The following is a 14,670-nucleotide window of genomic DNA, read 5'->3' as shown; positions in this document are numbered from 1 at the left end:
CATACCACAGTAGATGCCAAAAGACAATCTTAGAATCTTACATTCGGCCGAATAGTATTTGAAAGTGAGGGCAAAATAAACTTATTGGAGATATAGAGCATAAAAATTTTTACCACCTGTAGCTCTTTGCTAAAGGAGGTTTTGAAAGATTGCTTCAGCCAGAAGTGAAATTTAAAATATATTCATTTTACTGCTCTTTATTTATTTTGTATCCTGTGTTTCTATTTCCCCAGAGAGGAAACATGGGACACAAAGTAAAGAAGAAACATAAATACAAAATCAATACACAAGAACTGATCATTTTTGTCAGCACATTTTAATTCTTCACTGTTTCTTCTAAATTTATCTTTTAAAAAATTGTTACTTGGGTTAATTTTCCCCTCTCTCCTTTAGTGTGGTTGTGTTATTCATTTACAACACAGGTTCATTTGTTTTTGTTTGTATTCTTTTTTAAATGTATTTGTTTGCTTATTTTAAGACAGTATGTGAAAACATAGTTCCAAAATTCAGAATTATTCAAAAGGTTTACCCAAAGAAGTGTCCTTCCTCTCATTTCTTCAACTCTATTCTTCCTCCCTCATCTTTTCCACTACATGTCCACCCTCTGTAGGCAACCAAGCTGATTGATTTTGGGTCTATCCTCCCTATGTTTCTTTCTCCACAGGTGAACAGATATACATGTATTTTCTTATTTCTTCTTCTTTCTGAAAAAGTAGTACCCTGTTTCCCCAAAAATAAGACAGTGTCTTATTTTAAGGTGTGCTCCCAAAGATGCGCTAGGTCTTATTTTCAGGGGATGTCTTCTCTTTCCTGTGAGGATGTCTTATTTTCGGGGAAACAGGGTATCAGTAGAGGGGGCCACCTTGATCCATTAAATATCTTACAATAAATAGCTTTGTCTTTCACAAGGAAAAGTTTGAAATCTCAATCCTTTCCTTCTCAGAAGTCCATTGTGGGCAAGTTGATTATTTAACAAATTTACCTATCCTGACCTCAAAAATATTCAAAGGCATTTACCAATAAGAATGTGGGGTGATGGGAATGTAGAATGTAGATGTGATCTCACTCTGGATAAAATGTTATATGATGCTACCTTCAAAATGTTGGGTGGTGCACCTTGATTTAGTTGAAGGATACTATGGTGAACCTTCCCTGAAGAAACACGATTCAAAGTGAAATGTTTTTACTGCTTGAACCAGCTTCCACAACATATCTGTGACAGAGTATTCTTTTCTATGGGTGGAACTATTGTTCCATATGGTCAAGGAAAAATCTTTTTCAATGGAGATTCTGTGACCATTCACACAAGCTCTGCCTCTCAGTGTTGTATAAGCCACAAATTTCAGAAATTTACCTTCTATGCCTTCAACTAAGTTCAAATTTTTGAAAAAATTAGAGGCCAGGGAGGACATTTTTAGTACTTCACTGGAGCCCTCTGTCAACATGGGCTATGACCCATTAGTCAATATTCTATGGCTGTGGTTCTTCAACAAACCAGATGAGATCTTGGATCTTGCTATATTACTTGTCTTTTTATTCCTGACCTTATCTTCCCTGACAAGTTAAACATTCTCTGTATAGTCTAAACTAAGAACAACTCTTACCATATTCTTTTTGAGGATTCAGTTATCAAACAATAATCCAATTAAACAAATGTGCATTTCTCTTTTGGAGAGTGCAGAGGGAAGCTAAGTGGATTCATTGGTCAACAAGAATGAGTGAGAACATGCTGTTATATTTTAACCAGCGTGTAAAAAAAAGACTCTTATGCAATCAACTGTTTGGACCTTTCTCTTCAGAGTAATTTCTTATACCGACTATTGCTGTTGGGATGAAGTTTTGCAGCTTTGGAGTCCTTGTAGCCATCATCCTCTCCTGTGAGCAGCATGTCTTCACGTTCCAGAGGTAACCCAGTGGAATCTTAGACTGTGGTGGGCCAGCTTCTACACGTGTCAGCCTCGGAGCAAATCAACTCAGTGCACTGGGCTAGGGAACAAACGCTAAAGTTTGAAGGCCAGCTCTTTCAAAAACTTTCCAAGTTGCCCTGACAAATCAATGAATTTCAGTATAATAGGCTCTTCCTACCGATGGGGTCTTTTTTCTTTTCTGGCTGTATTATTATTACTGAGTGAACCCCAAATGTTATGTGTATTCAAGTGGCTATGGAGATTAAGGAAATGGAATCTTTGATGAAAGTAATTATTTATACCCCAACCTGTCACATGATTTATGTTTTTTCCTGTCTTCACATATAAAATATGTTACCTATGGATCATTTGTTTTCGTTTGTACATGGAACACAGGGAGGGAGGAAAGGTAAAGGCAGGTTTGAGTCATGCATGGTTATATATGAAAGCAAGCAAAGTTGTGTTATAAAGAGCACATATATGAACGTATCTAACTCTTTGCTTAGTACAGTGATTCCCTTAGGATTTTCTTCTATAAACTATGAAGAACACAAATGAAGTCATACCATGGCATATGTAACACATGGAGTGAATAGTTCCAGGGTACACGTACGCTGTAATTTATTAACTACTCAGTTTGGAGGATTTTAGTAATTGAAATAGTTTCCTCAGGAATCATCTTATTTTTCTCTTTGTTTCTATGGCCGCTTTCTTCTTCAATTAGCTCTGAGACTGATCCTTTCCCTTGCAATAGTGAATTACAAAGACAAAAAAAAAAAAAAAAGAAAAAAAGAAAAGCCATGGGCAAAGGAACATATCAGAGACAGGGAAAATTCTACTGAAATTTTTTTTGAATTATAAATAACCATAGGACAATAGTTCAGAAAATGGACCTTGAGTTATGAACCTGAAGCTGTGTTTACTCATGATTCCTGAACTAATTGTATTAGGTTGATTCTTTTTGTTTTCAATATGACTTTCAAGTGTCAAGAAACAAATTCTATCATCAAATAATGGTTATAATTTAACTGACAACAGGGCCAAAATTGCTAGAATAATTGATGACTTAGGTCTCTGTATTTTATCACTAAATCAGAAGAATGTGATTCTAAGATTCTTGCTAGTTCAGATATTCCATAACTTCATGTTTGGCTTTAATTAAGGGAAAGGGGGAGGGAAGGAAGAAAGTTGATATCAACATGTTCACCTGGATTACTACAATCAAGGCAAGTAATATTGACAGTGAAGGGGAAGGGAGGACACCTTTGGTTATTTAATCACCTGTGTTTGCCCTATGTGTGTACATTTCCAAGACCTAGGCACTTAGAAATGTTATTTGTTTAAATCCTTACAATTCTACACTCTAGGCATCTTTACCGACAATTTACAGAGGAGGAAACAGAGCCTCAGGAAAAGTAAATCATTTGCCTAAGATCAAGCAATATGCGTAGAATTTCGATTTGAACCTCCTTTAGCCTCATTTTAGTTTTTTGCACTGCACAGCATTACGTCTAAAAAAATCTAGAAATTTAAGAAGAATGCCAATGTGAAGGGAGGTCAGATTTAGTCACAGCAAGTTGGAGAAGACAGTCAGTTCTGAATATAGTCTGGAGGCCTGGACTGGAGGTTCAATGTCACAGTCCTTCCATACTAGCAGTTCTAAACTTGACCTCAGTGTCAGCCCCACATAAGCATTGTCAGCACTGGCTGTCTCCAGCCTGATGTGGGCGGGTGGATTCACTGCAGACTGCAGACCCTCCCCACCATCTTCGTCACAGAGTGACCTAAACTCCTGGATAAGATAACTCAGCCAGACACACTAAAAGCTTTCCCACATCTCCTCAAAATGAGTAAGTATATAGCAGCTTAGTGGGACTAAATACAATGCAAATTAGGGAAATAGACAAAAGGAAAACAATGAAAAAATGAGTGAGAAAATTGCCTCATGTTGGGTTTTCTTACTATGATTTGCTTCAGCTTATATTCTTCAACCTGATTGATACTTATGCTTAAAGAAAGGAATGAGAATACGATTATATTTTAACCAAATAATATCAAGCATTGAAAATATTTAATACTATCTGTACCCTGTGAAGGTCCTTATGCATGGGGGTGAGGGGGAATTCATTATAGGCAGATACATATCTGAATCCTGGTTCCCATTCCTTCTAGAAATAACATTGCAAACTTTCCTTTCTGTGGGTAAAAATAATTTTTTTTTTACCATGCTTCTGAGCTTTGCTTTTTTAGGAATAGCCTATCACTGAGCTATAAAGGAAATCTAATTTCATTCAGAGCGACAGACTTTGATAAATTATTTCTGGGAGCAAGAATATAAACCCTTCTAAAGAGAACTGACTTTTCCTAAAGCTATTCTCTGTTATTGTTTTTTTGTCGTGATCATTTTCCTAATAACAGTTTGTATTCAGGCAATCTTTTAGCAGTTGATTTGTGGGAGCACTTTGATAAATCTCATCCGTGAAATGCCCTAGAACAACAACAACAACACAAAGTTTCAAAGGCATGAATACCATGTGCCAAAGAGAAAGTCAGCAAAAAGAAAAAAACACTCCACATTTACTTGTTTTTAAGGCTAAACACTACACAGAGTAAAACTAAAATACCAGCAAGAATCTTGTAAACAGAGACATTAATTGTACTGTGCAATGATTACCTAAGTGCTGCCTATCAGCCCAGGCTATTTGGAAAGAAGCGAGGAAAAGCAGGAAGAAAAGAAGGAAAGGAAAAAGCAACTGGAGGAGGATTGAGGATAAAGAGGTTCTGAATTATTATTAGAACACGGGAAGTGTTCCTTTATTGACCTCAGATATTATCTGGCTACCTAGAGACGAGCTTATGCTCTTTTACTTAGCTCCTAATGATGAATTATTTTCATCTCAAAGAACTGGCCACCAGGGGCCTTAAAACGCTGTAATGTATAAAACAAAATTACAGCCTCAGGCTATGTTTCATTGTTCAAAGGGCCCTCGCTTTCTCAATTCACAATCATCTTTCACAACTATGACGAGTGTGAACTTGCTCCTATAAAGCATAGTACTAGTATCAAACAGACACTGATGAGTATAACTGTAATCATAATCCTTAGAAGAGAAGGAACAGAGGCAGTGTTGCATTGGTATTAAAAGCTCACAATCTTGCTAGGATAGTCGTGAATATAAAATAAGAAAACCTTAGGATCTGGAGAGTTGGTCTGGAATCCCAGTTCTGCTGCTGACTAGCCAAACAGACTTGGACCAATCACTCCTCTTCTCTGAGCCTCACTTTACTTCTTGTGTAAAGTGATCTGTTATTTCCTTGTGCTTGTACTTTCCATTCTATTTTTGATGCAAGCTTTTTTTTTTTTTCTCAAATGGCTATTGTGTAAACACTGTAACTATATTATTCAGATCAAAACTTTTTTGTTTGAAGAAAGGAATGAGAATACCATTATATTTTAACCAAATAATATCAAACATTGAAAATATTTGATACTATCTGTACCCTGTGAAGGTCCTTATGCATCGGGGTGAGGGGGAATTCATTATAGGCAGATACATATCTGAATCCTGGTTCATTCACAAACAAAAATTCAGATCTTCATTTTTCACCTCATGTTGCCCCATGGCTTTCTATGTTTCCTGCTTTTGTATAGAAAGTCAGGAAATTCTATGGCTTTTCAGCCCACTCTTAAGTAATTGACAGTCATTGGATCATGTTAAAAATATAAACAGCCTCAATTCAGAAATTAGAATGTCAGTTCTAACAAAGGTATTATTCGAATATCTCAATCTTTGTTGTTGAAAGAAATACTCTGGATGAATTAAATTTAACAGAGTTCAACTGAGCAAAGAACAACTTGTGTATCAGGGTTCAGAGCTCTGCTCAGCAAGGTGGACAGGCAGCACTTATGGAAAGAAAATGAAAGTGAGGTACGGAAGTTGCTTGGTTACTTGCAGCTCAGTTTTCCTTTGTTGCCCACTGTGATTGGCTGAGACTCACCTAGTTGTCACACACACACAAAGTATTCATACATTAGATTGTAGTTTGATATGTAAGGACTCATTATGGAAGCATCCTTATGCCATAGGAAAACAATTTTCCTAACTCTTTCACACACTCCTTTGTCTTTTTCTTGAGTTTTAAATTCTTAGAGTTGTGTGAGACCCTGTGTTGGGGAATTGTCTGGACCAGCATAGAGATTACCTACTTTTCTATCTAGGTGGCTACTTGTGACTCCATCCTTCACCCTTAGGAATCTTGCTTCTGCCGCTGTGTTCTTGCTGCTGAGATCCCACCATCTCTTTAGGTGGCCCTATTGGGCAGCATCTGTGTTATAACTACCTAATGTGAAGTGTTTCTTCCTTTGATTGTAATTACTACCTAGCTGACTGAAGACCAGCCACAAGCAAGTTCAGCTTTCTCCAGGGCAAGCCAGGCACCAGCCTTGTATCTTTAACCTTAGGGACATTAAACTCTCCCATTGTCTCCTGGAAGTTCTCTCTGCTAGGTTTAGGAAGGGATTAGCAACCCAAACTTCATCCCTTTGGGGAGGGTACAGACTTACAGAATGAATAATTTACTCCAAAAAAAATCTTTACAAATCTTATTTCCACTCTGACTGCTTTTCATAGCCTCTCCCTGAGTAAGGTGCAGAATCATACAACCAGTTTTCAAACATTATAAATTCTACACAAAGCGATCCCGTTTTTATTTATCACATTGCCTATTCTGTTAGCACTTCTGTCAAGTCCAATATACGAAGAGGCCAGTTCATTGCAAGTTGAACTTCAACATGTCAATATATTTGTGGTGAATTTTAACCTTATAATTTTGCTCCTCAACATTTTCTCCTTAAGAAAGAGGCCATTTGCATAATATATTTTTTACTCTTACATTTCTTTTTTTCTCCTTCTGTTGACTAACTTTGGTACTTCTCCTCCTTTAGTACACTCGATTGTTCTTTATTTAGCACTGTTCACTTGACATCTTTATTATTTTCAATGTAACAGTTTCCCCACCATACTGCCTTGTAAGAATTAAATACAAATGTCATAAAGCACTTAGCACAACATCCAAGTTAGTAAATATCAGTGAGAAAGAAGAAAAGTCCCCCAAAATCTTATCTTCTGGTCAACACGAATTGAAATTCAGCCTCTATTTAAATAATGGAGAGCTCCTTGCTCTCCATCTCATTGTTAGCTCAACTTCTTAGCAAGTTTACTCTAAAATTATAATGTTTTCATTATATTAATTCTTACACTTCACATCAATATAGAGCTTTGAGTTTTCCATCTTTTTTGCTTAAGTTCTCAATATGGTACCCAACCACCTGGTAAATGAAGACCACAATCCTAACCCCAGCATTTAAGACCCTTATGAACAGGCTCTCGCCTGTCATTCATCCTGGCTTTATTTTCTGGTACATCTCAACGTAGACCCCATCTTCCTGTCCACCTGTATCACTTGCTTTCCTGGAGCTGATTTTATTTTTTCACTTGTGCATTTATGCCATTTCATCACCAATTCATTTATCAAAATTCTACCTATCTTAGTCTTATGCCACTTTATTTCCCCTCCACCTATCAAATAATACCTATCTCAGAAGTCCAACTCAGAATATCTCCATTGTCTGACTTACCACCTCTGCCAGAAATGATTTTGTATCCCTGTAGCAGAGTATTTATACCACTCATGTCACACTTAATCTGTCATTTCACATGGTAGGCATTTGTATCTGTTGTAGGTTAGTTCCCCAGGAAGCAGATTTGGACAGGAAGATTTGCACATAGGAAATTTACTGGAAAGGGATCTCAGAATCAACATCTGTGGTGGAGTGAAGGAAGGAGAATTGATGCAGCCACAACAAAGGTCTCAGCTGCTCCTACAGGGAGCTTTGAAGCTGGGCTGGCTGGCATAGTTGTCCCAAATTGGGGCAAGCTGGTATGCCTTTGAAACCACTGTTTATTAGTGATCAGCTATGAACTGTATATGGGAGGGGGCATAACCTTGGGCAACACAACCCTCTTCAGTCAAGAGAAAATCCTAGAAAGGGATTCAGGTAACGGTATCAGCTGCCAGCTCTCCCAGAAGCTGAGGAAATGAGAGTTCATCCTGGATGAAGATCTGGACAGCATAACAGGACATCTGTTATAGTCTACCTTGGTGCCACTCAGACCAATTTGATTCATGAGATGAGATTTGGGAGTGGCTCCTCTGGGATTCTAGTTGTTTTCTTTTCCTAGAGGAACATAAGTGAGATAAACCACAGACAGCCTCCACAGCTAAAACTAGTCTTGAGACCATCATTAATCCTTGCCTTCCCCTTCTCTACCACCTGTTTTGTTTTCCCTTCATCCTTGGCTAGCACCTGTTCTTGTGCAGGTAGTTTACCTGGTTAGATGGCTCACACCCTCAACCCCCAAGGGTCTGAGCCCCAATCACAGTTCCCTCTTAGGCCATGGTTGCTGCACGTGTCTGTATACATCAAAATTGGACAGAGGAGTGTTACAGAATCCCTAAACATATATACCTGGATGCTAAGCATATACTCCCATACCACACCCACTGTGTAGCTGCAGTCCCCAGTGTCCTGATGATGATCAAGGTCAATTGTCTCTACAGCATAGTAACTGGAGCAGATGAGCTATCGGCATGAAGACATGGAAATAATCGGGTAGCAGTAACAGCCTTCAGTTTAGTAAGACCCTTGTTATGCCCCTTGTGGAAGCATTTCTCCTCTGGAAACCAGAACTTTTAAATATACAGAACTATATTTGTAGATTTAAAGTACAAATTTAAATCTACTTGGATGACATCCAACTCATCCTAGTCATCCAAGTGACTCACAGGGAATGATGGCAAATGGAGCCACTCAAGCTTGGTTTCTGGAACCATGTGTTCAATCTAGTAAGGACACAGCATAACATATGATAATTGACTTTAAGTGTGCACTATATCCCAGAGGATATTGCAATTTCCCAAGCTACTACATCATTAGTCCTTCAACAAGCCATTCCAAATGCTGTGTCAGCAGCCGCCAGGTGGTGTGGTATGTGATAGGCACAGTGGATTCTATAGTAATGTGCCAATATCTGCACCTCCCCTGTTGTATGGCTTGATCTGATAATGATGTTAGTGGGATCTTGTATCAGTGAACTGGACTCTCTGTAAGCCCTTACATGGTGATGCTGCCTGTGGTTCTGTGAGCAGTGAGGCAAATCCACATCCAGAGTAGAAGAGGACAGATGTAGTCAATTTGTCACCAAGTGGTTGATTGGTCTCCTTGAGGAATGGTGCTGATTCACGGGGCTCAACTTTGGTCTTTGCTGCTGGCAGGTTAGACAGATACTTGGCAGCAGCAAAACTAGCTTGATGAGAAGAGTTCCGGTTGTTGGACCCATGCATAGCTGCATCCCTGCCACCATGGCTATTCTGTTTATGTGCTCTTTGTGTCAGCTTATTGTGACCCAGTTTGAAATTCTAAACCATAGAAACTAAAGATCAATTTGTGTTGTTTTAAGCCACTAGCCTTCTGATAATTTGTTATAGCAGGGATAGGAAACAACACCTGTACCATGTCATGAGGTTGGGTGGGCTCATGAGCACTCCATCTTAAGATGGAAGTGGTCCATCTGGGATCAGGCACAAGCTGGGCCAGAGAATTTGAGAGAGCTGCATGAGTAGGTAGCTCAGAGCCACATGTCACCCATCAGACAGTCACACCAGTGCCTCTCCCAATAGTCACATGTGGACACCCTAATGATCAGTTAATGGACACCCATGAGAATATACCTCTCAGGTCACCAGCTGCGAAAGTGTAATTGAAGGAAGCTTACCACTACTGTGCTCTGAGATTTGTCCCAGTGTTAGAACTGAGGACTTATTTCCCCCAGTTGACCAACAGGAGTATTTCAAAGGTGACCACAGTGATATTCAGCAATGAGGAATATAGCATTTTTTCTAGGATGAGTTTGAAAACTTAATTGTCCAACTTCATAGGAACTCAGGGGTGACTGGAAAATAGCAGAGAGCAGAATCTTCCCCAAAAGGCAGAGCTTCAGTTGTGCATCTCAGCACAAGAAGTTGTCCAAGGTTAGAATAGGCAGGATCCACAGCCAGTGGCAGATGATTAGACTGGCTGGTCAAGAGCCTGGAAGAAGAAATACTGGAAAATTGGGGACAAAGAGGCTGGATAATGAATGAGGCATGTGGATGGAACCATGGGAATGGACAGAACATGTGAAGATGTTTGCATCACAGATTAATACCTAACAGGGAACACTTATAACAGAATAGGCATTATATAACTACATAAATAAAATGACTTGGCCACTTGATGTCATCCAGCCTTTTTCAACCTTTCTTTTCTGGAGACTTTTGAGGAAAATCCATGTTCTTATTTTTCTAGCTTCTAGATGCCACCCTCATTTGGCTTGTAGCCTCTTCCCCAGCTTCAAAGTCACCAAGGGCAAGTCAAGTCCTTTTCACACTGAATCACTCTGTCCTCCTTTTCCATAGTCAAATCTCCTTCTGCCTTCCTTTTCCATTTTGAAAGATCTCTGTGATGACTTTGGGCCTACCCAGATAATCCACCATAATCTCCCCCATCTCAAAATGTATTACATATTACCATGTAAGGCAAACACTTCACAAATTCTAGGGATTAGGACATGGACTCTTTTCGGGGCAGGGGCATCATTCTGCTTACCATAGCGAGTATAACAGAACCCAGCTCATACTGAACAGGGCTAGCCCCATGACCACTTGTCTTATGGTCAGGCTTCTTATCTTTACCAGGACCCAGTAGCATGCCAGGAACTATTTTTCAAAAGGTGTGTTCTAAGCAGTGGCCTGTGCCTGAATTCCCAACTATTCAGAAGGCTGAGACAGGAGAATCCCTTGAGCCAGGAGTTCGAGGCTGTAGTTCGAGGATAAAATTATGCTGTGAGTAGCCTCACTACAACCTTCCCCGGCCCCCCAAAAGAAGGTGTATTCTCACCACTCATCCCATATGGTCTGCCAGGTCATATGGCCCAAGCAGCAGGATTTCTTTTTTTTTTTCTTTTCTTTTTTAGATAGGGTCTCACTTTGTCGCTCTCAGTAGAGTGCTATGCTGTCATAGCTCACAGCAACCTCAAACTCTTGTGCTTAAATGAGTCTCTTGCCTCAACCTCCCAAGTAGCTGGGACAGGGTACCAAAATTTGAACCTTTCTGCTCTTGCCTTTTCACAAAGATGGTAGCTTTTCAGGTTAGGGATAATAGATGGGCTGAAGCAGTGTTTCCAAGTGAGGCATATTCAGCATCCAAGAGATCTACTAAGAAGTGTGCTCCCTTCTTTGTCACTGGAGACAAGATGAAATCATCTGCCCTTTATTTCACCGGGGATGTCCCAGCTTATCCCAGGACACTAGACCCCTAAAATTTCTGTAATGTGACAGGCCCCTGCCTCCAATGTACTTGCCACTTTTTGCTCATCTAGCTCAGTATTAACATGATGTCATTGATACAGAGGACTGGCTGTCCAGACAGGCTAGTTCCCTTTAGATTGAATTGTCACAGAGACTAAACAAGTTAATTAAAGCTGTAACAAGACTGTAAATATAAACCGGTGTCTGTCTAAAATGGATGTTATCTGCTTCTGAGGCTTTGTTCTGGCAGGGATGGACAGCTAAGGGCTTAATACCATTCTCTTGAGGCTCTGCCCCAGCAAAGACGCCAAAGCCAGCACAGTGGCTGTGATGGAGACCCTTAGTTGGTTGAGTTTTGTTGTCCACTGTCATCCTCCTGGATCCATCTGGGTTTGTGGCAACCAGGTAGCAAATTAAATGTGGATTTGGTGGGAACCACTATCTGTGCATCCTTTAGGTCTTTAAGGGTGGTACTGATATCTGCCATCCCCCATGTTGCTATCTTAGCAGGGAGAGTTGGCAATTTTAGAGATTTCCTTTTGGCTTTTCCCACTATGATAGCTCTTACCCTACAGGCAAGAAACCAATGTAGAGGTTCTGCCAATTATCTAGTGTGTCCATTTCAATCATATATTTGGGTTCAGGAAAATGATCAAGGGGGAATCCATGGACACAGTTCACTCCTCTGAACTAGACTGAAGCTAAGACTCTGGATCCCCAAGTTCTAATGTCAACTTGCACCCTGTATCCAACAGAACTCAAAATACCATTTCCCCAGAATGCAGTTACCTGAGCAAATCACCATTGTTCTCACTGGGATGGGACTGCAGGAGTCAAGATCCTTTTAGATACTTTATATATTGTTGCAGGGTCTTCTTTCATGGGGACCTTCCTTCAGGCAAGAAATTCTGAATATAAGAACTTGCTCAGGTCTGGAAACTGAGCAATGGATTATGAATTTTGATGGAATAGCTGTCCTCAGCCTCTCTTATTATCCATCCCTGATTTATTTTGATTGTAAAGATTGAGCAATACTTTTGTTGGCTGCTCATCTATCTCGTCCTTGAGAACTCTGTCTTCTCTTAACTAACTCCAAAGCTTTCTGAAGGCCATGTCCCTCTGGATGCTGCTCTGACCTTACCCCTCATTATAATAAGTGTTCTCAACATAGTGGTAGTTAAGCCTTGCCATCTGGCATCTATTATGTAGAGATCTGACTGCCTCATGTCCCTGCTGTCAAGGACTTAGTTCCATAATGGCATGTCCTGTGGTCAGCCTTCACTGTCACCTCCTGGCCTCCAAACCAATAATTAGGGTAAAGTTGTAATATAACCTGGTTGTGGAAGTGCTGGGCATGTAACTTGCCCAGGCTACAGGGTTTCATATTCTAGTTAGGTATTTGGTTGGTGGTACTATCATGCTGCTAGGATGGATTTTGGAAGCTTGAAGAAAGTAGTGATCTGTACTAGGTGAACTAGAAATGTCAAAATTGATGTGGCAGATGATAAAAAATAGATCAAAAGATTTATAGAATGGGGCATACATGTACTAGAATGAAAATATGTTTAAGGTTAGAAAACCCACTGGGTGACTTTGTTCCACTTGGTGGGCCCAGAGGACATTCTGTTTATTAAAACAAAAAGAAATGGTGCTGATGAGGTGAGAGAGTCATCAGCATTATTGAGAAGAAGTCTGGAAGTGGCTTTTTCACAAAGTAGCCTTTTTTTCTTTTTCCTTTTCAGAGAAGTTCTCGCTCAGGTGCGTAGGCAGGAATACAGAGGTGTCATAGTGCACTCTTAAACTCAAACTCCTGTGCTCAAGCAATTCTCCTGCTTCAGCCTCCGGAGTAGCTGGGACTACAGACATTTGCTACCACACCCACAAACAAAGTAGTTTTTTTATAGATTTTTTTTTGCCTGAATAAATAAAAGAATAAGACTTCTTTTTGGTTGAAAAGTAAATAATATTAAAAACCATAAAATTAAAGAGAAAAACACCAAAATTTCAATACCCTGAGAAACTATCTTTAATATTTGGGTGATCACTCTTTCGTGCATTCTCTATGCATTTAATATATCCCTCTGTATAATTTTACATTAGTTGACTATCATATCTCCTATCAGCACATTAGATAGTTTCCTTTAAAAAATAATCTTATTTGCTCCCCCACCCAATCCTGTAGTTGCCATTCCTCATCCTCCAAATCAACGTTAAGTTTTATTTATTCATAATTTTCTCTTGCTTTTAACATATATAGTGTTTCTTTTTCTTTCTCATTTTTTTCTAAAAATAGGCTCAAATTTCATAGTTCTCCACATCTTGGTTCTTTCCTTCAATACATCATGTCAATGCTTCTCAAGCATTCAAGTCAGCTGTTATCAAACTCATTCTGTATAACAACTGAAACCATTCTAGAACGTGGAGACACCACCACCATGCATCAAGTCTGTTACTGAGAAGCATTCACGTATGAATAATGCTACAATACACATCCTTGAACATGTGTCCATAAGCACTGATAGAATATTTTATGCTACATGTATACCGGAGATTGATTTAAAATATCCAAGTCTACAGTTTCCATAAGCCACTTTTCCTCTCTTCTGATAATCGAGTCTCCAATGGCTTATTTCCAGAATTTATAATTCTTTAGTCAGGATTTTAGAAATAAAACCATCCTTCATCCTGTAATCAAAGTTTTTCATGTAAGTCACAACTCAAATTATGTCACTTTCTTAACCTAACTGCCTGCAAGATGAAGTCCAAATTTCTCAGAATCCATTCAAAACCTTCTCTGGAGGAGAACTAACAAAACTTTCCAAATGCACTTCTGCTCAGCTGCCATTCTTTTCCTGCCCTCACCCCTGCATCCTGCAGGTGGAGACATGAACAAGTGCCATTTCCCCAGCAGTGCTCTTTTGAGTCTTGCCATTGGGCCTTTTCACGCCCTCAGATACTCTTTCTTACCCAGTCTTACCCTCTCTTCTATGACCCCTTTGCTAATAATGACAAATAGAAATAATCATAATCTCTTTTGTGCTTCTAGAGCTCTTGGTATAAGGATTTTTAAAATAACTTTTTTTATTTGGAATACTTTAGATGTATAGAAGATTTGCCAAGATAATACAACTATATATCCTTCACCCAGTGTACTCTAATATAAACATCTTACATTACCATGATATATTTTTCAAAGCTGAGAAAACAACTCTGGTGCCTTACTATTAACTAAACTCTAGACTTCATTTGGATTTCAGCAGTTTTTCTGTCCTTTTTCTGTTCCAGGATCCACTCCAGGCTATCACATAAGGTTTAACCATCATGTTGCTGTTGTCCAATGTCTTGGCTGCCGTTG

At 39.3% G+C, this 14,670-nt stretch overlaps 1 protein-coding gene across 3 annotated transcripts in view; it reads left to right on the top strand.

Annotated features, from left to right (window-relative positions):
- Nucleotides 1–1,762: 1,762 nt before the first annotated feature.
- CPB2 (carboxypeptidase B2) overlaps nt 1,763–14,670 on the top strand; it is a 57,967-nt gene continuing 45,059 nt past the window's right edge. For 2 of the 3 annotated variants that reach the window (XM_053563963.1, XM_053563962.1), the window contains exon 1: nt 1,763–1,905. In XM_053563963.1, coding sequence (XP_053419938.1) covers nt 1,832–1,905 — 74 coding nt within the window. In that variant the 5' untranslated portion in view covers nt 1,763–1,831. The remainder of the gene's footprint in view (nt 1,906–14,670) is intronic. The other variant, XM_053563964.1, reaches the window with a different exon arrangement.

This window comes from Nycticebus coucang, chromosome 15, assembly GCF_027406575.1.
Source record: "Nycticebus coucang isolate mNycCou1 chromosome 15, mNycCou1.pri, whole genome shotgun sequence".
In the NCBI taxonomy this organism is placed as follows: Eukaryota; Metazoa; Chordata; class Mammalia; order Primates; family Lorisidae; genus Nycticebus; species Nycticebus coucang.
Note: the sequence above shows the minus strand (reverse complement) of the source record. Positions and strands in the feature narration are given on the sequence as shown.